This window comes from Eptatretus burgeri, chromosome 13, assembly GCF_056783735.1.
Source record: "Eptatretus burgeri isolate ZD-2024b chromosome 13, Ebu_testis_v1, whole genome shotgun sequence".
Classification (NCBI taxonomy): Eukaryota; Metazoa; Chordata; class Myxini; order Myxiniformes; family Myxinidae; genus Eptatretus; species Eptatretus burgeri.
This window is the reverse complement of record NC_140973.1, coordinates 15,319,985-15,346,809: the sequence shown is the minus strand read 5'-3', so window position 1 is coordinate 15,346,809 and position 26,825 is coordinate 15,319,985. Positions and strand designations below refer to the sequence as shown.

The 26,825-nt window shown below is 42.5% G+C and overlaps 1 protein-coding gene across 4 annotated transcripts; it reads right to left on the bottom strand.

The window, feature by feature from the left end:
* Window positions 1–785: 785 nt before the first annotated feature.
* Window positions 786–26,350, bottom strand: LOC147013909 (uncharacterized). 4 transcript variants are annotated; one of them, XM_085851237.1, is made up of 16 exons: window positions 26,043–26,350; window positions 24,251–24,380; window positions 23,913–24,060; window positions 15,732–15,785; window positions 15,542–15,633; window positions 14,025–14,108; window positions 13,853–13,908; window positions 13,672–13,743; window positions 13,349–13,561; window positions 8,524–8,681; window positions 7,899–8,027; window positions 7,650–7,771; window positions 7,429–7,539; window positions 5,907–5,987; window positions 5,104–5,815; window positions 786–1,596 (listed from the first exon to the last, which is right to left on the bottom strand). In XM_085851237.1, the coding sequence occupies exons 2-16, from the start codon at window positions 24,281–24,283 to the stop codon at window positions 1,544–1,546; spliced, it is 2,118 nt and encodes a 705-aa protein (XP_085707363.1). In that variant the 5' UTR covers window positions 24,284–24,380; window positions 26,043–26,350; the 3' UTR covers window positions 786–1,543. The 4 variants fall into 4 exon arrangements, with proteins under 4 accessions (XP_085707363.1, XP_085707362.1, XP_085707364.1 ...); XM_085851236.1 differs by having other exon boundaries at window positions 25,916–26,347; XM_085851238.1 differs by having other exon boundaries at window positions 26,092–26,125.
* Between the last annotated feature and the right edge of the window lie 475 nt (window positions 26,351–26,825).

Sequence of the window (26,825 nt, the reverse complement as noted above, 5' to 3'; positions counted from 1 at the left end):
GCCATGGAAATTATTACCACCAGTTAAGCGTGCCGTTCGGTCGTCTTGGTTGCTTTTAATTACATTTTTGCTTCCCATCTCCCTATTCCTATTGTTTATCAAACCTGTGTTGCTTTTCTAGAGTGCTTTGTATTTTCAGCTGCTATTTTGTCCTCTGGCATAACTAAATTCCCCCCATTAAGCTGATCGCTCATGCTGAACCAACCACGTGTTTAAATTAATAAAAACACAACACCATCATGGCATATTGTGTATGCACAGTTTCGCCTCTGCTCTGCATCTTGGGAGTTCACTCTCCGGTGGTCTTGCGTCACCCGTTAGAGTGCTCGAGAGAGACATGGCATGTTAGAATAGGCAACGAGAGAGCGAGAGCGAGAGAGACAGAGACAGAGACAGAGGGAGAGACAGACAGACAGAGTGAGACCCTAACTTTTTTTTGCTAGAAATTACAAGGATATTATGCGCAGGAGGCCAATTGGCCCATCATGCCTACGCCATACCAATACCAGATTTAATAAATCCGTCAATAATTTCCCTTTCACTTTGTGTGCAGTCTTTTGGCTGCTGCAATGGTACTCATCCTCATTTCACTGACCTCGGAAGGATGGCAGGCTGAGTCAACCCCTTGGTGTTAATTCAGCGGAACGGGGTTTGAACTCGGGACCCTTGGATCCCGAGCCACCACCCAAACCAGTAAGCCAACACCAGGTTAAAAAAAACCTTCGAGCCAATCGAGAAAGTACTGCATGTTTATAGGAGTAAATAAGTCAGTGAGTAGTGATAAAGATGCTTAAATGCTGTATTTATTTATAATCATATTGATGTACAGTATTTACATAAAAAAAAATCATATAGCTGTAAACTGGTAAATGAAGAGCTCATTCTAATCACTCATTCTTGATTTACTTGATTTATTTAGCTGCTTGCAGAATGCACTCACAATTCGTCCAATATATAAAGGTTTTATTTATTATGTATGCATGGAGGATGCACCCCAGCATCTGTAGGTTGTTGTCGTTCATGGATGTTGTACAGTTGTATGAAGTCATGAACATCCTTATTTACAGCTGGTGTACAGTGAGTGGTCGGAAGCCCTAAACAATCATGAACATGCATGCCTTCTTCATGTTAAATCTTCTATTACAGTTCATGGAAGAGCAGAACAAGGGTAAAGAGTCAACAGATGGTGCGGCGGAGAGGAAATAGGCAGACAAAGCATACGGTTGCACAACAGCACTAAGAGAGGTGTGTGGCAGGTAAGATGGTGTCAGCTGGTGAAAAACTACTGGAGTTTGTTTTAAAACAATTCATAAACAATGCAAAAGGATGACAATTTAATGTGTTTCAACTAATTAAATACAAACAACTGTGAAAAAAAAAGGATAAGCAGGGAAATGCAAACTTCATTCATTAAAATAAGTGTTACCTTCAAATCAGGATGAAAACAAACCTGCAACGTGGTATTTTGCCTCTAAATTAATAATATTAATGTAAAAAAAAAAGGTTCATATGATGATAAATGAAAAAACAAACAACTCCATGTTCATTCTTCTGGGAGAAAATTTTCAAAAGCATCAAACCCGTCTCCATGAGTTGCTGTGAGAAGTCAGAACAATTGAAGGGATATTCAAATTAAAATATAACAACATCACTGTAATCACTTCATGAAAACGTCAGACCATGGTTAATACATATAGCATGATTCTTAGGTTATCACATGTATTTTGCACTATTACTGGGGAGTGTGCCCGTACCACTGATGTAGTGCCCCCCTGTCAGTTAGAGCAGGATTTGTAATTTGGACTAAGTGCTGACGAAAGCTCACTTACTCTTCACAAAGGACACAATGGGATATTTAACATCCACCAACTGATGCTGGCGGACGAGACACCAGTTTAACGTCCACCCGAAGGACGGCACACACATTGATGAATCACCCTGCCTATGGAACACCTGGGTGACAGTTTATAGGTCGGGATTCAAAATCAGATTGGACAGCTTCGAGGCGATCCTTCCTGCTCTATCGACCATGTTAATTGTGAAGATTGCATCACATAAAATAAACTTCGTGACTGCTTCGATTGCATGATTAAAACTAGAAGGGCGCCCGGTAGAGCGCGTACCTCCGCCCTATGATGCCTGATCCACGAGAACATATCTGGCCCAACACATTTTTGAAATATCGTGCCATATATCGTTCTTGAGCCTTATCTCTCAATGGTGAAGAATGACTTTTTAAATTCTAGCAGTCGGATGCGGATCTTCACCAAAATCGAATCAATTCGTCACGGTCACATACCGAACCTGTCCACAAAATTTCATCCAGATCCGTCTACAACTTTTTGAGATACTCTGTACACAAACAGACAGATAAACAGACAGAAAGGGGTGAAAACATAACCTCCTTCACCTTCGGTGCAGAGGTAATAAAACACTGTGACAAGGCAGTTGCTTTCATACAACTTCAATTCTCCTCGTGGAAGGCAAATCCAACTGAAGGCAACCTCAGGTCATTCCACAAAGCCCGTAACAAATGTGTGTCGACTCTCAGGAGAGCCAGAAAACAACATCTGTCCAATCAACAAGAATGAACTTCCAAACTTGTCTACCTCCTCTAAAACCTGGTTGGACATCGTCAAGTCAGTCTCTTGAGCATGCTCCCCATCACTCTTCATCCCTTCCCCCTCTTCAAATTGCACCACAGTTGAGAAGGCCGAATACCTCAATTCTGTGTTTGCTTCAAAATCTTTTGTTCCTAACCCGCCTCTCTCTGCGTAGACCCTTCTCACTTGTACACAACTGCTCCTGGATTCCGCTCTTTTGCACCGAAGGTGGAAAGGTTTCTGACAACCCTTGACTCTGACTCTGCAAATGGACTGGATGGCATCAGCTCACGTGTCCTAAAATCCTGCTCTGCTGCTCTTGGACTTCCTCTTTCTGCCCTTTTCACCCTGTCATTTACCAAAGGTCATCTTCTGTATGCTTGGAAATTAGTCAACATCACAGCATTATATAAAATAGGTGCAAAAACAGGCCCCCTTAACTACAGAACTTACTTCCAATCATCAGAAAGGTCATGTAATCCATCATTGCAGTTGACAATAATATCATTTCTTTTCTCCAACAGCTTCATTTCAGATCATCAATTGAGATTCAGAACTGGTCACTCTACCTTGGACATGCTACTTCTACTCTTCCAACAATGGATGGAGGCCCTCAATATCATTCACAAGATCAGGGTCATCTCTCTGGCCATATCTCGAGCTTTCGATAGAGCCTGGCATCCCACATTGCTCTCCAAACAGTCTGCCTATGGAATCCAAGGTCAACTCCACTCTTAAAATTCTGACTTCCTCCACTCATAGCCAATGTGTGGCTCTTAACCCTTTCTTCTCCTGTCCCTGACAAGGCTGGAGTACCCCAAGGCAGTGTTCTTGGCCCCAGCCTCTTGCTAATATTCATTCATGATCTCACTGACTCTGGAAAATCCTCTTTATCTCTTTGCTGATGACTCCACTCTCCACCGTCACATCCCTCATCCTTCTGACAGACAGGCAGGCAAGCAACCACTTCCCTCTCCTCAGAACTTGAAAAAAAATTCACAAACTGGTGAAACACTTGGAAAATGTCTTTCAAGCCTGAGAAATCCCACACACTCGCTCTCCAAATAGACTGTTCTGCAAATCCTTCAATCTACATTCTCAACAACCATCTCAAAGAGGTTCATTCACTCAAACTCTTGGGTCTCACTCTCAGCCATGATCTCTCTTGGACAAGTCACATTTCAAAGTTGGCCTCCAAAGCCAGACACTGACTGGGCATCCTCTGTCATGCAAAGTCCTTCCTCGGCACACCTGAGCTCCTATCCACCTACAAGGCTTTCTTCCGCAGCTTGATGGAGTACTGCTCTCCCCTCTGGGCTTGCTGCCCTGCCTCACACCTTGCTCAGCTTGATGCCGTGGAAACCAAGGCTTTCAAGATCATTGGAATCTCTCATGATGAAACTGAATCTATGGGCCTATTACTTCATCATCACTGCTGGCAGGTTGGTGGTCTCCTGTCTTGTCTTGCACCCTCTGCCCTCTCTGTGCTGTCCCCCCCCCCCCCCAAGTATCTGCAGGACACACACGGTCCATCAGCTAAACCCTCCAAGTGAAACTGCCTAAATCCAGAACAATTGCTCACCTCCACTCATCTACTACTCTCTTTTCCCACATGTGGAACCACCCTCCATACTCTTCAATTTCATTCTTCTCTCCCGGTGTTCAAGACAGCTGTTCACCACCATCTCAGGTCATCCCACATCCAAAGCCATGATCTTTTCTACACCCGTTAAATCACCCCCACCCCTCCCAAAATTTTGCTTATGTATCCATCTTGTCCACCCCTTGCATTCTCCCATAATCCTCATCGTTTCCTGCATCCCTTGTTTGTCCGTCTCAGTCTACCTTCTCCCTCTGCCCCACTATTGGCGTTTCCCCTTTCTCCTGCTGTTCCCTTTATTATGTTGTGTCCTGATCTGTTTTGTGTCCAAGCTCTTTCACGAGCCTGCACCATTAATGAAAAAAAACAAAACAAGCTAACAATATCCAGTCTTCGTGCATGGCATTTTCGATCTTGTGGACCTTCTCAGCATAGCTATTTGGTAAACAAGAAATACCATGTACCACGTGCCGTTGTCCAAGACAAATCCTAGCTATCAAACTGATGTTTGTAAAGGTCAGGAGGGTCGATTGCAACACTGGGCCAATGTCAGTGTGCTCGCTGGGTTATCAGTCACGACTGACGCAATTCAAATTTGATACCATTCGGAGCAAGGTGTATGAGAAAATTCCGTTTCGCTTCCTAAACATGATGCAATTGATATTCTCGCATGATAATTGGAGGGTATAATACAGAAACCACATATAATTAGTTTGTTGTCCACAGTAAAATAACTTTTGGGCCATCCTACCAACCTGCATAAAGATATTCCACCTGAGCCTAATAGATTACTCTGTTACTCACTCAAAGCCATCACTTTATCTGCCCCCATTTCCCCCACCCAATATCTTGCCTTCATTGTAATTGTCATTGTGCTAGGAGAATCACAGTTGCTCTTACCTGAACGCACAAGCAGGTGTGTTTCTTTGCTTTTATTCATGAACTCTTGAGGAAACGTAATCATTCCGGAAGGTACTTCGTAAGGTGATTTCGATTTTTCTGTAAAATTCTCGTGATTAGATGAGCTCAGTGCTCTTGAATTGAAGTTGGTGGAAGCGATCCCAGTACAAGGTCTTTTATTTCGGGTATCAAAATACTCATGTTCCGGGAATCTTTTAATCGCTTCACCTGGGTTACAGGTATTTCCCTGGGGGTTTACAAACTGGCTAAACGTATTCTTTTGTGCATGTTCGAGAAAAGTAAAAGTTTTATCTGGGGTATCTCCTGAGGAAAGGTGTAATGCCTGTGATATATCTATTGCACACCCCCTTTGTAAAAACTCAGCATTTAATGGGTGAGTTCTTTTGGGTGACACATCCCTTATAATTCTTGTTTCTTTGAAATATATGTCTAAACCCGGGTGTATTTCTGTCTGACCACATCCCGTGTTCATAAATCTTTCATTTGACTGTAAAACTGCAACTTGGCTATCTTCATTTGACGGGTCTTGAAAATATCCTTTGTTGACACGATGACACTGAGGGTGAGGTGGAATGGTAGAAAGGTCCTCGTTTTCTTTGTCCAGACAGGCCATTACATTATTTTTCTGGTTTTCATCATTTGGAAATGAGCCAAATGTTGCTTCTGAATGATTCTTTGCTTTTTGACAGACCTGTGCAAGAGAAAAGCCAAGCTCTATTATTCATGATTACAATTCACTTGAAATAACAATAACACTATCAGTGTAAATAAATAGATCTTACATTTTCAAAATCTGTTTTGCTTGTGATTAGATTTTGCAAAGATTTCTGGATTTCTTTCGCCAAGTCTTTCGAATCGGTAGCCTGAAAAACAAATCATTTTGTTCTTGAAATCAGTGAGGTGTCCTCTGCCCCTGTGAACAATAAACCCCCTGATACTTGAATCGGTTAAAAGCGTTTTACTATTGTGCTCTTCTTCCATCAGTTATCGTCATTTGCTATTGAAATAGATGAGGCGTTATTGTAATCGGTCTGTTTGTCAGTGAGTGTGTGAGTCCGCATGCAAATCTACTTCAATACTGATTGCACGTTCTCTGATCTAATGTAAGCTATATACCCAGGCGAGACTATGCATTGTGAAATGCTCTGTCTTGTTATCCCCACACTTACAAAAAACAAAAATAGGGGAAATAACCCTGGGCTCACCTGAGAACCAGGGAACCACTGGTAGACGTGGATGACCCACAGAATATGTAACAGAAAAGAAGGTAAATACCTATTTTGGGAGACAAACCCCTGATTATTTTGTAATGCCATGAATAAGCTTTAGTCCATCACAGGTGATGAAGGTTGTCATCAAGTTTCATTGAAATCATGTGTGTAGTTTCAGAGAAGAAAGCAAATACCTATTTTGGGGTGAGTCAAACTCCTGTAGACCTCCCTCGACCCTGATTTTTTTTAAATGCCGTGAACAAACTTTGGTGCAGCATGGGTGATGAAGGTTGGGATCAAGTTTTATCAAAATTATGTGTGTAGTTTCAGCGAAGAAAGCAAATACCTATTTTGGGGGGGGGGGGGTCAAACCTGGACCCACTTTGACCCCTGGTAGACCCCCTTAAACCCAAACTTTTTTTAATGCCATGAACAAACTTTGGTACATCACAGGTGATGAACATTGTGGTCAAGTTTCATCGAAATCATGTGTGTGGTTTCGGAGAAGTTGTTCCGAGTGTTTACATAGAGCCTGACTGACTGACGGACACCACGTGATGCTAATACCTCTCCTGAACGATGTTCCAGGTGAGCTAAAAATGGGGGGAAATTGTAACTGGCTCTGTCTGTCTGTCACGCCATCTGCTCCTAAGCTGTTGCACAGAAATTCACCAAACTTGGTAGTTACAATCACCACATGACAAAAATGTGTGACAGCAGTATCATTTTTGGTCCTGCCCCTGGGGCGATGGGGTGGGGTCAAAAGGTCAAATACCAAAAAATGCAATTACAGCCACATTTTAAAATGAAATTTGTATTTGAAATCAACATTGGGGGACACATGAAATATGTTAAGATTGTTTTGGATTTACCCTCTGGTTCATATACCCCAGTGACTTAGTGTCACAGCAGTCAAAACATGAAAAAAAATTTAATTCAAAATTTGATATTGGATCATTCCTGGTGGAACTTTTTGCCATCTTTCAACTTTGCATTTGGTAGAAAGTGTGTGGATTTGCAATGGCACAACATTGACTTCGCTCTAGTTGTCATTGTGATATACGTATTGTCCATGTGAATAAAAGTTATTTACCTTGAACATTTGCAGACACTTGGTACGAAAACATCCATTTGTGCTACTAGCCACAATGGTGTGTACGGCCTCGGTGATGATGGGAATTGCTTTCCCTGCTTTCAAATGCAACTTTTGCAAAAAGAAAAGTGTATAATAATAAATGTAATTTTAAACGTAGGATTGGTTAAAATGATTAATAAATGTTTTTCATTTAAATATACAACAAATGATTAGCTTACACTTTCATGCTTTTGCTTAAATGACAATGCTCTTTTTATTGCATTGCTGATTGCTTTTTTGACATTGAGTACGTTTGCCGGAAGAGCACGTGCCAAAATCTGCACACTCTTCCTGAAAAAGACTGGAAACAATAATTGATTATTATACAGTGGAAGTATCACGTAAAAAAATTTGTAAAGCATTGTTTACAGGAATACAGGTTTAACAACTAAAATATGTTGTTGTTGCGATAAATAGCTCTGTAAGACCTCTGAACTCAGGTAAGCTGGAAGGCACTGTTGAGGTGAATTCAAAGAACAAGAATACCAACAATGATGATTGGTGAAGATCAGTTTCAAATTCGTTTGTGCTGAACACGATGTCAGGATCGACAGTTCCTGCAAACAAATAATGAATCGTACTCCAATACGAGTCGAAAACTGCTGGTTGTATTAGACGTGTGCACAGGAATGTTGTAGGAAGTAAAAAAAATATAAAAAAAATAATAGTACCAGGGATTTAGGGTGATGGTGACCCCAATTACCTCAATGTAAATGTGTATTGTATACTGTATGGATGGGATTTTCTGCTGGGGAATGATTCAACTGTTTCGAAAAACTGCTTGTGTTCAACTGAGATTGTATAACGTGTTGTCCTGAACAACAAAACCACCTCCGAGCCAAGATAACAGGTACACAGTGTGCTATTACATTCAGTCATGCAGATATAAATAAAATCAAATATATTAATAATTTTGACTGCACTCACACTTTACAGTTCCTATCCTGTTTATGCCTGGACTCATAAGGAAGCATGATATTTTCAGATTTCATTACAAAAAAATTCTCAGCAAAGTTATTGACCAAGTTGTTGATTTTACGGGTCGATGCCTACCTTCAAAAGATGAGTCGCTCATTAAAAACAAACTAGAAACATGGAAATCATTCCAGTCTGCTAGGTTCTGTGGGTTTTCAAAAAAAACTACAACATCTTCCTTAAGCAGTCTCCACTTCAATGCTGGAAGGCTTGCTGGGAGGTACACAAACACTTTACATTGTTAAGAAATACAGTAGAATCTGGATAATAAGCACATCGGAAAAATAAGCATACATGGGCCTTCCTATTTTATTTATCCATTAAAAATAAGCACAAAGCAAAAACGTCATAGTAAGGCTTTGAAAACTGAAAATATTATCAACTCAAACACGACAGTGTTTCGTATTTTATTGGCACATAAACTTTAAGTCCGAATTTCTGACACGTCTGGTACTGGTACTTACAAGAGTTGTACATTCAAAACAATATTTAAAAATTTTTTTTATTAAGGGTCAAAAAAGGCGGTTTTTTCGACCCTTTATGATAAAGGTTTATAAAACAACAAGTTTCATTGTGATCAAAATGGACATGCCAGTGAAGCGTCAATCATACACCCATGAAAAGAAGATTGAGATTATCGTGTTTTTACAGCTTTTGTAAGAACCAGTCCCAGAAATGTAAGAAATTTGGACATAATATGAGGACTTTGATGCGAATGGTGAAGAATGAGGAAATGTTTAGAGTGCGAAAGGTTCAAAGAAGATAGGGAGCGCAAGACTGGCCCTTTCACCCGGACATGGGAAACAAACTTGTTGGAGAGTTTTAACAGATACGTGCTCGAGAACTGAATGTATTTATTTAGTATTTTTTTTTTCGAGGTACGGACAATTAAAATTGCAATAACATAAAAACTGACATCGATGCAGCCAATCTGAAGAACATTTACCATTATAAGCGTATGTCATGGCTTTTTCAATATGTATAAGCACATTTGGAAAATATACACATCAGGCTTTTTGAATATAAGCACATGTGTTCCACTAAATCGAAAAATAGGCACATATGCTTATTATATCGATTCAACCAATTACGGATGGACGACCACTCCACCAATGACATAATTTATCACCCATCTGAGGGACAGCGCACACATTGATGAATCACCCTGCCTGTGAGACACCAGGATGATAGTTTGGCGCTAGGCAGAGATTGGAGCCCAGGCTTGACAGCTCATAGGTGAGATGGTGATCGTCATGCTTAAGACAGTGAGATGGTTTTGAACTTGCTATCTCTCGCACAGACTTATCCCCTCTCATCTTCAGTTGTCCAACCGTTCCTCCCGCCCATGGTACACTGAAGCTTGTGGCGAGGCAGTTGTCCTGAAACAACTTGCCTTCACCTCATGGAAGACAAATCCAAAATAAGGCAATCTCAGTTCCTTCCACAAAGCTCAGAACAAGTGTGTGTTTACCCTCAGGAGAGCCAGAAAACATCTTTCTAAGCTCAAGTCTGAACTCTCAAACCTGTCTCCCTCCTCAAAATCCTGGTGGCGTCTAATCTAATCTGTTTCTGGTGTATGTTCCCCCTCCATTCCCTCCCTTACCTCAAATGGCCGCACTGCTGACACCGCACGTGAAAAGGCTCGATGCCTAAACTCTGTGTTTGCATCTAAATCTTGTGTCCAAAACCCATCGCTTTCTATACCCACCTTACCCAGTCACACCCAGCTGTTCCTGAACTCTGTATCATTTTCTCCTGACAAGGTGGAGAGCTTGCTGTCAAACCTCAACTCAGATTCTGCATCCGGTCCAAACGGCATCAGCCCACATGTCCTAAAAACCTGCTCCTCTGCTCTTGCTCACCCTCTCTCTGTTCTATTCACCCTCTCATTTGCTCAAAGTCATCTGCCATCTGCTTGGAAATCAACAAACATTACAGCCCTGCATAAAAAAGGTGCAAAAACAGATCCCTGCAACTACAGACCAATCAGCCATCCTCAAATCATCAGCAAGTTTCTGGAATCCATCATCACTTCAGACATGAAATCCTTCCTCTTCTCCAATGGCTTGATTTCCGATCATCAATTTGGTTTCAGACCAGGTCACTCTACCCTGGATGTGCTGCTTATGCTCTCTCAACAATGGATGGAGATCCTCAATGCCAGACATGAAATCAGAGCCATATCCCAAGACATATTGCGTGCTTTCGACATGGTCTGGCACCCTGCGCTGCTCACCAAACTCTCTTCCTATGGTATACAAGGCCATCTCCACTCATGTCTCACAGACTTCCTCTCTTGTTGCCAACAACGTGTGGCCCTAAATGGAGTTCTCTCATCACCTCTTCATGTCCAGGCTGGAGTTCCTCAAGGCAGTGTTCTGGGCCCTGTTCTTTTTCTGGTTTTCATCAATGATCTCTCCGACTCTCTGGAAAATCCTCTTTATCTCTTTGCTGATGACTCCACCCACTGCCGTACGATTTGTCATTCCTCAGACCGGCAAGCCACAACTTCTTCGCTCTCTGCAGATCTGGATAAAACCAGAAACTGGTCCAACACGTGGAACATGTCTTGCAATCCGGACAAATCTCACACTCACGATGTCTCTCTGAAAAGACCATTTGGAACCCCCCCCCACCCCTCCCCCCATCTACTTGCTCAACAATCCTCTTGAAGAATTTCTTTCAGTCAAGCTTCTGGGTCTCAATATCTGCCATGATCTTTCCTGGGAAAGCCACATTCCCAACCTGGCCTCCAAAGTCAGTCGCTGACTGGGTATCCTCCATCGTGCAAAGTCCTTCCTCGGCCCACCTGAGCTCCTGACCACATACAAAGCTTTCGTCTGCAGTCTGATGGAGTACTGCTTTCCCCTCTGGGCTGGTGATCCTGCCTCTCACCTTTGTTGGCTTGACGCTGTGGAAACCAAGGCATTTAGGATCATTGGTATCTCTCACAGTGAGGCTGAGTCTTTGGGCCTCTCTCGTGTAAGGTCCTGAAAGTCCCTGTGGTGTCCATCTTGTTAACCTCCGCCATCGAACATGGACGGAGGTTACTGTTTTCACCCCTGTTTGTCTGTTTGTTTGTTTATTTGTTTGTGAACAGTATTACGGAAAAACTCCTGGACGGATTTCGACGAAACTTGGTGGGGGGATTAGGTATGGTCCAAGGATCATGCCATTACATTTTGGACTTGGTCCAAAGTCCAATATGGCCGCTATGGCGGTCATTTTGAAAAAAATATTTGAATTTTTGTTTTTGCATTTCTACATGTTTTAAGTGATTTCCAACCAAAAAAAAAAAAATTTGTTTGAGAAAAAAAAACATTTTGTAACTTTTTTCAAAAAAAATTTAGATTTTATTTGAAAAATATTTGAATTTTTTTTTGCATTTCTACATGTTTTAAGTGATTTCCAGCCCCCCCCCCCAAAAAATTTGTTAGAGAAAAAAAAGATTAGAAATTTTGCAACTTTTTTTTCAAAAAAATTTCGATTTTCTTTTTTTGGCATTTCTACATGCGCATCGATCTAGTTTAGTTTATTCAATCGTGGTTCAGTAGAGTCTGATCTGTTTTGACCTACAATGAATAGGATATCAGGTTCACTTAAGTGACCTAGCAGTATTGGCGGCGGAGGTTTTGCACTCTACCGAGTGCTCCCCCTCTAGTTTATCCTGTGTTCCCCACCCCATTCCTCTCCCTTCCACAGATCTCCAAATGTCTCTGTTCCCCACTGTTTTGTCCTTCCTTGCCCCACCCCACTTCTCTCTTGCCCCTCCCCCTCCCCCCTGGTGTGCATTGTGTGTTAGCTCTCGATTGGGCCTCGACAATGTATACAACAACAAAAAAAATACACTGACCTAACTGGACAAATTCAATTATCCTGGAATTTAAAGTTTTCTAAACTACCGTATTTTTTGTTGGCATATGAGTCAATGTAGAGCACAAGTCGAATTAGCCAATTTTACCATTTTTTATCCTTCATTCATAGATAAGTCAATTTGGAGTACAAGACAAAGTTACATCAACTATGGTCATCAGCAAAACTGTCAATCAGAACAATAGAGGTGTTAATTCCTCCCTGACACTCACAACGCATTGTTGCCTATTGTACTTCCAGAGTCATGAACATGAATGAGCTGCTTTGTGCATATTATTTGAATTACTGTACTTTGTCAGACAACCTCTCAAATAAATTATGAATGTAAATAGTATTTCAACATCTTTGTTATCATATTGAGGTACAGTATTTAAAACAAGCTACAGAATCATAATCAGCACTGATTCATTGCATTTTACATTTTCAGTCCCGAACACATTTCTTACTGACCCCATATTTCCTGTGGGCAGCCATAGTCCCACCATTTTCCTCAGCGAAATTAACAACTTTCAACTTAAAAGCTGGCGTGTATGACCTGCGTGACTTTACGGGAGGCATTTAGAGATGACTTGTAAGGATGGGTACATATGATTGGGATTGAAAGGGATGGATCAAACGTAATTGGTGAGTGCGTGCCCGTTATTGATTGGATCATTTCACATGCGTCAGTGAACAGATTAACGTTTAATCCTCATCCAATTGGAAAATGTTCCAGGTAGCGATTTCTGTAGTGTATTTAAATTAACAATTATACAATTTATTTTAATGTCTTAAACCATAGATAAGTCGATTCTGATTGTCAGTCGAGACGCAGACTTCCGGGAAAGAAAGTATAGATTTATACGCCGAAAAATATGGTAATTCCCTTTTTGACTTTGCTCTTTGATCAATGTAACGAAATGCTTCTGTGATTTATATGATGCATTCGTTTTGTCAGAGATCCCCATCATTCAGTGGTCTCTTGCTTAATCCGAAAGACATACTTCTGAACATGAAATCTTTGCACTCAGTCAGAGGAAAGGATATTTTAACAAAGGTAAAACAAGGCATCGTCGCAGCAACGGTGTTCTGCGGAGAGACAATAGCAGTAGCTGGAACAAGGCGAATAATTTGGTCATAGCTCTGTCCATCCATCACGTATCCATTGTGAAAAGTATGTTCATCCATTGTGCAGGGTATTTGCACAGAGCGAGACTTGTTCAGGAATATTTTGTTCCAAGTCATACCTAAAGGTGGGTTACTCCTGTTGTAAGAAAACAACAACAAAAAAAAAATGAAGAAGAGTTATCCTACATGATGCAGAAAATAAACATAATATGAATGGGTAAAAATGAAATGCCCATCAAAACGTACTTGCTGTAATGCTCAATATTGGTTGCAAGCATTTTGTTATCCATGATCTTTCTTTGCATTTTGTTGCTGTTTCTGTTCAGAAATATGAATGGATTGAAACAATGTATTATACCATCATATTTGTACGAAAGAGTATTAGTTTATATCAGGTAAGATTAATAAAAAAACTTTTTCAACGTACTTGTATGTAGTCCGTGAATTCTCACCATTCACCGTTACGGAGAGTATAATAATCATCTGTGGAATACATAATAGAAACAACTTGTGAAATGTACAGATTATTTTAGTGGGATTAATAAATAAAAGAATGAGTGTATTTGCTGTTGAAGTCACATGTTGAAATAACACTCTACCTCTGGGTGTGCGATGTTGATCCTGTGAAGGCACTTGCTCATGAAAAGGCATTCAGGTAGCATGTCACATTTTTCAGCACTCACCTGGAATTTATAAAATGGAATGTCATCTTGGGAAGTTTAATTTCCTGCATCACAGCCCCAAAGATGGGTTTCCTTGTTTTGTTTTGTCAGTGTCTCAGGCTCATGTGAGGGTCTTTGTACATACTGTATTATAAGGAAACCCAAGGGCGTTGGTGCACATTAAGAAACGAATATATGGTACTTTGACATGACAAACTAAGATATTGCAAGACAAGTTATCATGATGTAACTGTGTGATATCATGGTAAGCAAGGCTGGCAGGATGGCCTAGAGGTACGCACACTCGCCTCTAAGCTGTCTATCCTGGGTTTGAATCCCGACAAAGCTACAAACGATTATCCTGGTGCTTCACAGGCAGGGTGATTCATCAATGTGTGTGCCATCCCTCGGATTGACATTAAACGGGTGTCCCATCTGCCAGCATTCATTGGTGGACATTAAAGATCCCATGGTGTCTTCCGTGAAGAGTAGGCGAGCTATCACTGGCACCATGAACAAATTCCAAATTCCTGCCCTAACCAGCAGAGGGCATTGCATCAGTGGCACAGCCGTGCACTCTACAATGATGCTGCTGCGCAGCCTTGTGGTTCATACAAACAATGACGATTATTGTAAGCCTTCAAAATTTGCTGAAGCTATTTTAGAAATCCTTTACATATTAATATTAAAGTGACCATCAGGCCATGCATAATAGCATAGAACAATGCCTTTATGAGACAAGCGGAGCATTTTCCTCCAGTCAAATGCCAGGATATTGTGCAGCGGGATATCCTGGCTGTTGACTCTCTACGTCTTTAATCCTTTGAACCCTAGTAGCCGCTTTACCAGCCGCTATACAAACCTCCATATACCCAAGCAACCGGCTTACCGGCCGTGATTCAAACCTCCATATACCCAAGTGGCCGGATTTTTCTCCAGGGAGCCCAGCGTGGGGGAGGCGAAAGTCCAAGGAGCTCAGGGTTCAAAGGGTTATGGCCAAAACGATTACCATAGTCTTGTGGGGTCGACCGGGGAAAGGTTTTGGCCCATGTCTTTCATGATCAGGCGAGCCAGGCATGATGTTCGACTGAAGGTGGCAGGGAATGAGAATTTTGCAAGGGCGTTGACGATAGCTAGCCTACTCTATTCTTCATGGATGACACATGTGGGGTCTTGAACATCTAACAATGATCCCAGTGCTGGTGGCAGGCGGGTTCTATGGGTTAACATCCTCCTGATAGATTGCACATACATTGGTGCATTTTCCTGCATGCAAAACACCAGGGTGACAATTTATAGCTGGGTTGAGATTCAAACACAGGCGAGATGAGTCAAAGGTGAGTGTGCATACCTCTAGGCCATCCTACCACCCTGCCCTAGTTCTTGACTGGTGAGAAATATTCAGCACTGCACCTCAACTGAATTTACTTTGATAATTTTTTTTTAACTCTTACACAGAACTGAGATGTAATAGATCTTTCATCGTTCACTGAACACAATTCATTTGTAGTCTCAAAGCCATGATGTCTGAAAACTGCAATAATTTCTGCAACAAAATAATGGCAGATGAACAATAAGGTTTCCTGTACAATAGTTGCAAGAATAAAATCAGAATGTACTGAAAGGAATAACATTTTTGCATACCTCGATGAAGTTCCAGCATTGCTTCCTCAGAGGACCAAGCAGTTGAATACATCACTGTTCACAAAGGTGAATGAAAGAGAAATATTCACAATGAATAAATGTAAAAGCACTGAGTTATTTGAAATTGCATATCGTTTTCTATTGTGCTGTACAAACAGCATGCCTGAAATGTGAAATTGAGAAATTCGAGGTTGCTCAACCCAGCACGATAACAGAACAAAGAAAGAGTAATCAGAGATTGCATACCCTCACCGGGACTTGTTTTGTGTGGTGGTAGTGTGCTGGTGTGTTTGTGTTTGTGTGGTGTGTAGACGATGCATTGATGACATAGGATTATGTTCATTCAGTGGACAAATAGACATTTTAGGTTTTATCGAATAGATTCACATTCCAATCATATGTATTTTATAGACTACATACGTATTTTATAGGAACACGTATTTTACTGGCGTAGACGTATTTTTATAGTATATACTTTATAGATGCTGTGGTGAATCGAAGGTCGTGACGTGTGATCACATGATGCCCGGCTCGAGCACAGAAGAGATAAAGCTGAGGTTCGGCTCGGCCGTGGGGTTTTGTCCCTGGGGCATTGCCGTTGTATGTCGCCGGCTCACTTGGTGCTCATTGAATGGTGAGAACACTGATTGATATATAATACTGATTTATTTTGCGGTGATTAGTTGCGCGTGTGTACCTTACTGCTTGTACTCCATTCTGCGTTTGTATTTCCTGGTGTGCCCGTAGAAGCGGCTCCAATCAAATGGAATAAAGCCTAAACTCGGAAGGTTCTTCTCTTGCTTTCATTTCAATTTATTCCATTTGGTTTTCTCGGCTCTCTCAACCAACGATGGACAAGATCTACAAACCAGAGAGGTTCGACGCAGACCCAAACGCGACTGACGCAGAAATGAAATGGTCGCATTGGTTCTGTTCCTTCTCACACTATCTGACCATCATCGAAGAGGGAGCTGACAAATTTGCCGCTCTCGTGAATCATGTCTCGCCCAGCGTGTACAGGCTCTTCTCGGAGTGCGACACTTACGAAGCAGCGATCGACGTGCTGCAGGCGCTCTACGTGAAGCGCAAGAACGAAGTATACATACGACATCTTCTCAACACACGCAGGCAAGCTGCCGGGGAGACAATCGATCAGTTCCTGCAAGCTCTGAATCAGCTGGGAAAAGACTGCAGCTTCCGGGCCGTAAGCGCCGAGGAACACCGAAAGGAAGCGACACGGGAGGCATTCATCCAAGGACTCAGATCAGCCCACATACGGCAACGCTTACTAGAGAAAGCGCAACCCACTCTTGACAAGGTAGTCGATCAGGCTCGAGCGATGGATATGGCACAGCAGCAATCTGAGTCATTTGGGACACCGATGCTGCTAATGAACGCTGCTACGATGGGAACTCAAGGAACCCCACTGGCACAGACACAGCCAGACATAGGGGATGGAGAAACACCCGAGGAGCCGGATACCCAGGCCACGTCAAACTCCTCAGCAACTGCTCCGGTTGGTAAATGCTTCTTTTGTGGGTACAAAAGGCACCCCCGTCAAAAATGCTCCGCCAGAGATGCCACATGCATGAATTGCGACAAGAAAGGGCATTATGCCAGGGTATGTAAATCTACTCTAAGGAGAAATAAACCCACTTCTGCGGCTCTCTACTCGCAAAATAAATTAACTGCAGCCTCCCCGGGGAATCTATCCAAGGCTATCATCAACGTACGAATTAACGGGCATATGGCTGAGGCACTGATTGATACCGGTAGCTCTGAAAGTTTTGTCAACAGCTCGCTAGTGAAGGGCAGGAAATGGATAATCCACCCGACAGACAATACGGTATGCATGGCCGCCACCTCACTACAATCCCGCGTACGAGGGTACTGCAAAGTCGAATTGGACGTAAAAGGGTACACGCATCGGGATGTAATGGTACTGGTGCTTCGTGATTTGTGCGCAGACGTAATTCTGGGTCATAATGTCCTCAAGCAGCACACGAGCGTCGAAATACCCTTTGGAGGAAGCAAACCTCGTCTAATTTTAAATGCTTTGACCACCGCGGAGGTGACGTCCCCCCAGCTGTTCGCTAACCTGTCGCCGGTCTGCAAACCGATAGCGATCAAATCGCGGCGATATACCACTGCTGACATGAATTTCATCACTTCAGAAACCAAGCGATTACTGGAAGAAGGAATTATAGAACCGAGCGATTCGCCATGGCGCGCACAGGTGTTAGTAACCAGCAGTCAGAACCATAAGAAACGAATGGTTGTCGATTATTCCCAAACGGTCAATCGCTTTACCCAACTCGATGCCTACCCCCTGCCGCGCATAGACGAGATGGTCGAACGCGTGGCCAATTATAAGGTATTCAGCACCATCGACTTGCGAAGCGCCTATCACCAAATTCCCATCCGAGAGGAAGACAAACCTTACACCGCATTCCAGGCAGGGAGGCGCCTCTACCAGTTCAGGAGGATACCATTCGGTGTCACGAATGGAGTAGCTTGCTTCCAACGGGTTATGGACGACATAATCTCAGATGAAAACCTCAAAGACACTTTTGTTTACGTGGACAATGTCACAGTGTGCGGTAGGGATCAGGGGGAACATGATATGAATCTGGACAGATTCTTGAGCATTGCTAGAAAATATAATCTGACTCTCAACTATGAGAAATGCGTATTCTCGGCAAGGTCAATTGACCTTCTCGGCTACACAATAGCCGACGGCACAATTAAGCCTGATCCTGAATGATTGCGCCCGCTCCGTGAGCTACCACCACCTCAGGACCTGCAGACGATGCGCCGGGTGATCGGCATGTTTGCTTACTATGCGAGATGGATTTCGCAATACTCCGAGAAAATACATCCCCTAGTGTATTGCAAAAACTTTCCATCAGATGCCGCTGTTGTGACAGCTTTCCACAACCTCAAAGACGATATCAGTAATTCCGTGGTTTTATCGATCGATAGCTCGGTGCCCTTTGTGGTGGAGACCGACGCTTCAGATCACGCCATAGCTGCTACGCTTAATCAGTCTGGGAGACCCGTCGCGTTCTTCTCGAGAACTCTCTCTGAAAGCGAGCAGAGACACTCAGCGATAGAGAAAGAAGCGTACGCCATCGTCGAAGCGCTGCGGAAATGGAGACATTATTTACTGGGAAACCACTTCACGCTCGTTACGGACCAACGATCCGTGGCATTCATGTTTGATGGGAAAAATAACGGGAAAATTAAGAATGAAAAAATTATGAGATGGCGGATAGACCTAGCTTGCTATAGTTACGACATAGTTTACCGGCCCGGGAGGGAAAACCCTGCTGCAGACACCTTCTCGCGGGTCAACTGTTCGGCGGTAATCAGTCGGGCTTTGCAAGACCTCCATGTGTCTCTTTGCCACCCGGGGGTAACCAGAATGGCACATTTCGTTCGCAGACAGAACCTGCCCTATTCTATTGAAGATATTAAACAAATGAATGCTTCATGCCCTGTTTGTGCTGAACTAAAACCCAGATTCTATGGTTCGGCTTCTGGCAGACTGATCAAGGCCACTTCTCCCTTCGAGAGACTAAACATTGACTTCAAAGGGCCCCTGCCGACCGAGACAGACAACAGATACATATTCACTGTTGTTGATGAGTATTCAAGGTTCCCTTTCGCGTTTCCGTGCTCGGATATGACCTCGGGCACTGTCGTGAAATGTCTGTCTGACCTCTTCGCTATGTTTGGGAAACCTTCGTACATACATTCAGACAGAAGGCCGTGTTTCATGTCGGCCGGGCTAAAACAGTTCCTATTAGAGCACGGCATAGCAACTAGTCGAACGACGGGTTACAACCCACAGGGTAATGGTCAGGTGGAACGTTATAATGGAGTTATTTGGAAAGCCGTAACTCTGGCGTTGAAATCAAGAGGACTGGGCCCCGAGCGGTGGGAGGTTACCCTTCTCGACGCTCTGAATTCCATACGCTCTCTGCTCTGCACGTCCACCAATGCGACTCCTCACGACCGAATGTTTACTCACCAACGACGTTATGTTGATGGCCAATCGGTGCCCGACTGGCTAACCCATCCCGGAACAGTGTTCATGAAACGCCCGGTACGACAAAGCAAGTATGAACCCATGGTGGAAGGGGTCGAGCTCATCGATACTAATCCAGAATACGCTCATGTCAGGCTCCCGGATGGCAGGGAGACCACTGTGTCGGTTCGTCATTTGGCTCCCTCAGGTACTCCCCCCGCCGGTACACCACCATCTGGCACACCTCCCTCTGACATTCCCTCCCCAGGTGTTTCTCCCCCAGGGACTCCACCCGAGAAGGGTGACGGCGGAGCTACCGCGTTCCACCCGGGGGCGATCGGGGAGTCATCTCCGGCACGAGTCGAGGCTCACCAAAAGGATCGGAAGCCTCCCTCAAGTGAAACCGCCATCTACTCCCGGAGAGGCCGGCGAATAATACCCCCTCGCCGACTCAATCTGTAAAGGGGATTATCGGCATCCTCGATGCTCATGCTCCTATATGCTCGTTACATAATATATCGATGCTCATTACCATGCTCCTACAACTCAAAATAATCCTCACTGCTTGGCATGTATGCTTCTGTAGTTTAGATAGTTCGCATTGCTTGAAATGTATACTCCTGTAGCGCTGAAGTAATCCTGGTGCGTGAGCTGGGCCTCTAGTTACATTTTAAAGACGGGGAAAATGTGGTGAATGGAAGGTCGTGACGTGTGATCACATGTTGCCCGGCTCGAGCACAGAAGAGATAAAGCTGAGGTTCGGCTCGGCCGCGGGGTTTTGTCCCTGGGGCATTGCCGTTGTATGTCGCCGGCTCACTTGGTGCTCATTGAATGGTGAGAACACTGATTGATATATAATACTGATTTATTTTGCGGTGATTAGTTGCGCGTGTGTACCTTACTGCTTGTACGCCATTCTGCGTTTGTATTTCCTGGTGTGCCCGTAGAAGCGGCTCCAATCAAATGGAATAAAGCCTAAACTCGGAAGGTTCTTCTCTCGCTTTCATTTCAGATGCACTCATATTCTTTATAGACATACTCACATTCTTAATCGGACATACTTTATGAATGTGCTCATATTGTAAATATTACATACTTTATAGACTTGTTCGCATTGTAATAGTATGTACTTTATAGACTTGTTCGCATTGTAATAGTATGTACTTTATAGACTTGTTCGCATTGTAATAGTATGTACTTTATAGACTTGTTCGCATTGTAATAGTATGTACTTTATAGACTTGTTCGCATTGTAATAGTATGTACTTTATAGACTTGTTCGCATTGTAATAGTATGTACTTTATAGACTTTCTTGCATTGTAATAGTATGTACTATATAGACCTGTTTGCATTGTAATAGTATGTACTTAATAGACTTGCTTGCATTGAAATAGAATGTACTTTATGGACTTGTTTGCATTGTAATAGTATGTACTTTATCAACTTTCTCGCATTGAAATAGTATGTACTTTATGGACTTGTTCGCATTGAAATAGAATGTACTTTATGGACTTGTTTGCATTGTAATAGTATGTACTTTATCAACTTTCTCGCATTGAAATAGTATGTACTTTATGGACTTGTTCGCATTGAAATAGAATGTACTTTATGGACTTGTTTGCATTGTAATAGTATGTACTTTATCAACTTTCTCGCATTGAAATAGTATGTACTTTATAGACTTTCTCGCATTGAAATAGTATGTACTTTATAGACTTTCTCGCATTGTAATAGTACGTACTTTATAGACTTGCTCGCATTGTAATAGCATGAACTTGATAGACGTGCTCACGTCGTAATAATACGTACTTTATAGACGTGCTCACATTGTAATTGTACATATGGTACTTCAAAGAGGTACTCGGATAAAATAAAAAACAACGTGTAATCCTGTCTACCACCAGGTGGCATCTATGGCCTACGTTAGCACATTATCTGTGGACAGATGGACAAACCTTCTCCTCTGGCGAGGGTAACAAAAGCAAGAATCCTCAAATCACAAGGCACATGTGCATACCACTAAGCCATCCTTGGGCCATTTACACCACAAAAGACTGCTTGGAATGACAAGGTGGATAGCTAAATATTTTCATCCACGTCGGAACTGTTAGGGTTAGGATGTTGTGCACTTGCTCGTGTTTTACAATGGTAGAAACGTATGGTGTACAGTGGTGTTACAGTGCATATTTTAAGTACAGTACTGCATGTTTATATATATATATATATATACAATCAGGATTTTGCATAAGGCACACTGGCTAAAACAAAGTCCCTCTTACGATGATCACGACATTCAGAACGCGTTTCAACAAATACATATTCACCCTGTTTAACAATCTACTTTGCTAGAAAACCCAGATATTGCTTTGTCTCAGCAGGTTGAAAACACTAGGCCCTGTGTTAGGAAATCGTCAAAGTACAGATCATCATCATCATCCATTGGGACCATACTCTGTGCGGAGCGTTGGTGCTGCCAAAGCAGTCTCCTTGGCTCTGGGTACAATCCTGGACGGGTCGCCACTCCGACACAGGATACCAGCAAGCTGGCACTCATTTTGCCGACATCGGAAGGATGACAGGCAGGGTCAACCCCACCTGGTGTTAACTCAACAGCCGAGTGGGATTTGAACTCAGGATCCTCAAATCCCAAGCCCACCACCCTAACCATTAAGCCAACACCATGCATGTAAAATACAGATGAGATTGCCTGAATTAATTATCAAAAGCACACATGGATGAATTTAATTGCCCTACCTGCAAAATAAGAAACACCAGCATAGTTGTTACATCATCAAAACATTACGCCTACATTGTGAAAACATAATTTTGGAAGGTTTTTAAAACATCAAAACGTTAGCAAATAACATTGTTTTTTTATAACATTTTAAATCCGTTATGATGACAAAGTATTACAAATTAACATCATACACTTCAAAATGTTTTTGAAGTATTTTAAGCATTCGTTGTGTTCTGATAATGTTTTCATGCCATTTTTGAAACGAAAGAAAATAATGTTTCATAACATTTGGCAACAAACTCTTTCAAATATTGTGAAAATGTTTTGTGTTAGCTGGGAGGATGACAACCGATAGCTAAACTGAGATTCAAACTCAGGCGAGACAGCTCACGTGGGCGAGTCAACTGCCATTTAAAGATCCACCCTTCAATGTTTATCGACTTGGAATCATAAACCCTGTCTCTTAGCTTTGCCTAGCAACCCATTAGATTTAAACAATAATTTTATTTCACAACTTTTGACCTAAATAATATATAAAGCTTATATTTATTATGTCTGCATGTACAATGCACCCCAGCATCTGCTTGCAGTTTTCAAAGCATGCTCAATTATAAAATATACAGGCAGATTCAACTATCGGTCCTCAGTGAGTAAGATGGGTGTTTATGTGGAAATTCTTTCGACAAAAGCATAGAATCCAAATTTCTTACACGAGTACACCCACTCTCTCGAGGAGTGAGAGGAAGGGGCATGTTATTATCCTCCCTGAGATATATAGGTTACAGTAGATCTAGGCGAGGGTCTGTTTGTCTGTGGTGGATGCGATAAGTGTAGAATTCCTCAATGATGTTGGGATTCCTCCAGATTTCTTTCAGTTTAGTGTTAAACAGCAGTAGCGACTGTTTATAAAGGTAATCATAGTGTTTGTGGTTGATAATATTTTTTTACTTCTGGTTGGCTTGCTCCACAAAACACCATTTTTAAACATGTTAACACGGCATTTCGCCAAGGAGGAAAAACCCCTTGAGGAGAGGATATTATTGGTATTCATATTGTTTTGAAATAACATTAATATTATGATATTATCTTTGGTGTTATTGCTTTTGTGCTTAGAAGCGGCCTTGGAAGAATGACACAATCAGCTATCTCAAGACGGATATACACCTTAATACGGATTTCGCCAAAGGCGGAAACCCCCCTTGGGGAGTGGGCAAATTAAATTGCTCCAACCTCCATCATGCGACCCTTAGTCCCCCTGTCAAGTTTGTTTGAGATTGGATAAGTAACAACCGAATGTATCGCGGTCAAAATACACACAGACACCAAATTGCTTATTTTATTATGATGATGATTGCGCTACCTATAGGCATGCTTGAAGCCACATCCTCCATTTGATTCGAGCATGATGCATACCTGATATTTCAAAACGTGGTTTCAGTGAACCATACTCGTCCCCAGTGGTGCTTACAGACACTGTAAGCTTACAACTCGAGTTACATTTCTTTGCACTCTTTAGTCTCCTCTCTGTAAGGTATTTCTGCAGTAGGATGCATTCCATGGCCTACAGATCGAGGTGAAAAAAGCAAAAAACAATCAATAAAATGAAAAATAACATTCAAGGCATTAATCAATACCAAACAAATAAATAGCGAATAAAAATTAACAACTATGGTAAAACGTATCAGTACAGTATATCGACTGTAAAATGTATGTGTACACTGCACAGTATCAGCAATGAATGAGGAGACCACCTCGACAATGGCCGTTGACATGTGCGTCGACATTGCTGGTTTGTCGCCTCCTCTTACAAAACGGATTTAAATCGCTCTCTCTCTTTCTCTTTGGTGTCTTCGCCCATTAATCTTCTTGACAATAAAGCACCTGCAAGCAGAAAGTTTGTGGTAAATGCAAACATATTGTTGTGGGCTGGGGGTCGGTGGCGAGAACGACCGCGAGGTGGGGAAGTTTACGCCGTCTCCCACCGGTCTCCCCGGAATAATAGGCCGTCGCTCCGGATAACTCCGAAGCCGACGGGTCGATTAATCTACCATGAAACGCAAATATCTCAACCGCGTGGCATAGGGTTAATTGTCTAGATTCAATATACCTAAGTAAACACGCAGTCTCGGCTACCGGAGATTCACGCCCTCCGAACGTCTGGCCGAACCGGATCACTCTACCAGCTACGGTAGAGTATCAAGTTCCACCTACCAACTCCGGCTCAAGTACCACTCAAGTACTCGAAATCTCTCAGCACCAACGACAACCGACAAACAAGTCTGCTCGGGGATATATATCTCCCCCCACACGGGGAGGGGCCTTGGCGAGAATCATCTCGCTGTCCGTCCCTCATTGGCCTACGGCCGTCCCCTACCGAGGCGGAGCCGTGGCCCCTGTTTAGAGACCCCATATTCTCCACGTGGCTTCGCTCGCGAAGAGTAATAGGGTCAACGCTGAAAAAGCCATATAAGAACTACGAGCTGAGGACTGGAACTGCGAGCCCCCCCCCCCCACCTCTCGGCAAGTCAAGGTACGAGCAGCCAATGGGTGGTGATGGCGCGTGATGGGCAGGTTGGGTCATGCAGATGGGATGGTTGTTGGTTGTTAGATGGCTTGTTCCAGGGTTCGTTGGATGTAAAACCTAACTAAGTACGTCACAACGCACACATTTAATCCTCCCACTAAACAAAAGGACGGGGTCCTGACAACACAAGTACTTACTGGCATAACTAACTTTGGGACCTTAATGTTGAGTGCGCATGGTTTCCAGATTCGTAACAATATACTGGATATGGACCACGTTAACAAGACTCGGTGGTGTGATGGTTCAGAGTGCGAGTCTGAAAGTCTGGATAGCTCCAGGTCTAGAAGGTCAATGGTTCGAATCCGGTCGAATCAAAGCAAAGGTTAAAAAAAATTGTTTGTTGACCCTCAGCATTTGAAAAGGATCGTGGATAGAGAATGGACAAGCAACCATTGTGCAGGTTTAATGAGCGTTGAAGTTCACCAAAGTGTAAAGGAACTCGTTACCTGCACCACCGAAGGTGACGGAGGTGATGTTTCCACCCCTGTCTGTCTGTCTGTCTGTCTGTCTGCGTGCAGGATATCTCAAAAAATTGCGGACCAATTCGGACCAAATTTGGCGGACACGTCGGGTGTGTGACAAGGAAGAAATGATTCGATTTTGGTGAAGATCCGAATCCAGATATGAGAATTATTTAATTTTTTTAAGCGATTATTCACCACTGAAGAGATCGGGCTCAAAAACGATGACACAGCACGATATTTCAAACATCTCATGTCATGGGCCCGACATGTTCTCATGGATCAGGCACAGGCAGATTCATTGGGATGTTGACAATAAGAAGCAACGGTAATTAAAAAACCAGCCTTTGTGTAAATAAATCAGCACACACCGAAAGAGATGAGATGAGAAGAGAAGAGAAAAACCACGAAAGGTGAAGAGAAGTTGAGGAGAAATCGATCGATCGATTGACAAAGGCAGAGGAAGCAAAAGATCCCCCTCCCGCCAATTTATATTACCTCAAACTGCAGGAGTATTGGTAATTTTAATACATGTTATTTTCCTCACACAAGAAACGGTGTTTTTGTCCCTTCATCCCCTTTCATAATTTAATTTTTGAACAGCCAATCATCGCTTTCCTATCGACGGTAATTACTCAAAACATTAAACCCTGTTGTTATTTCTTTATGCGTTTTGACTTTTTTTTTCACCTTAATCCTGGTGAATCGACAAGAAGTTAACTAAGTTTTTTTTTTCAACGGGAGGCCAAAAAAGACGAAAATTGTTTTAAGAAGTTATACACCGCCCAACAACTTTTAGTCTTGCACGACGACTTTTCAGTCGTGAGTCATGTATCGAAGCTCAATGAGAAAAATTACATCAAAAGAAGCCCTAAATTTTCTTGAAACGAACATTTACAAGGGCGACCTAAGAGACTACCGGAAATAGCTCGACCTTTAAATAATAATAACTCTAATAATTGAAGAAGAAGAGGAAGCAGTTGAAGAAGAAGAAGAGGAATAGGAGGAAGAAGAAGTAGAAGAAGAAGAAGGAAGAAGAAGAATAATAAGAAGAAGAAGAGTAATTCCACTTCAAGGTGTTTCAGTGTTGTCGAAGATGCGTTGGTATGGAATTCAACTCGCCGTTTCGGTCTGAGTTCTTCATTTTATTTGAACCGTGTGACAAATGTTTGTTTAAATAAGATATTAAGTGCTTTCTTTGCAGTTACTACTTGTGCTTACGATGTAATACTACACTCATTTGATACCGTAACAGCTTGTCTTTGCTTGGTTAGTGATTAT

Bases quoted from the DNA above. Each gene is read 5' to 3' on its own strand.
- LOC147013909 (XM_085851237.1), bottom strand. From the start codon at position 24,283: ATGTCGACGCACATGTCAACGGCCATTGTCGAG. The intron at 8,682-13,348 runs TAAAATATCCTT...TTCTTAACAATG, and splicing joins ATGCCTTGTTTTACCTTTGT to TAAAGTGTTTGTGTACCTCC. The intron at 7,540-7,649 runs GTAAGCTAATCA...TTTTTGCAAAAG, and splicing joins TTAAGCAAAAGCATGAAAGT to TTGCATTTGAAAGCAGGGAA.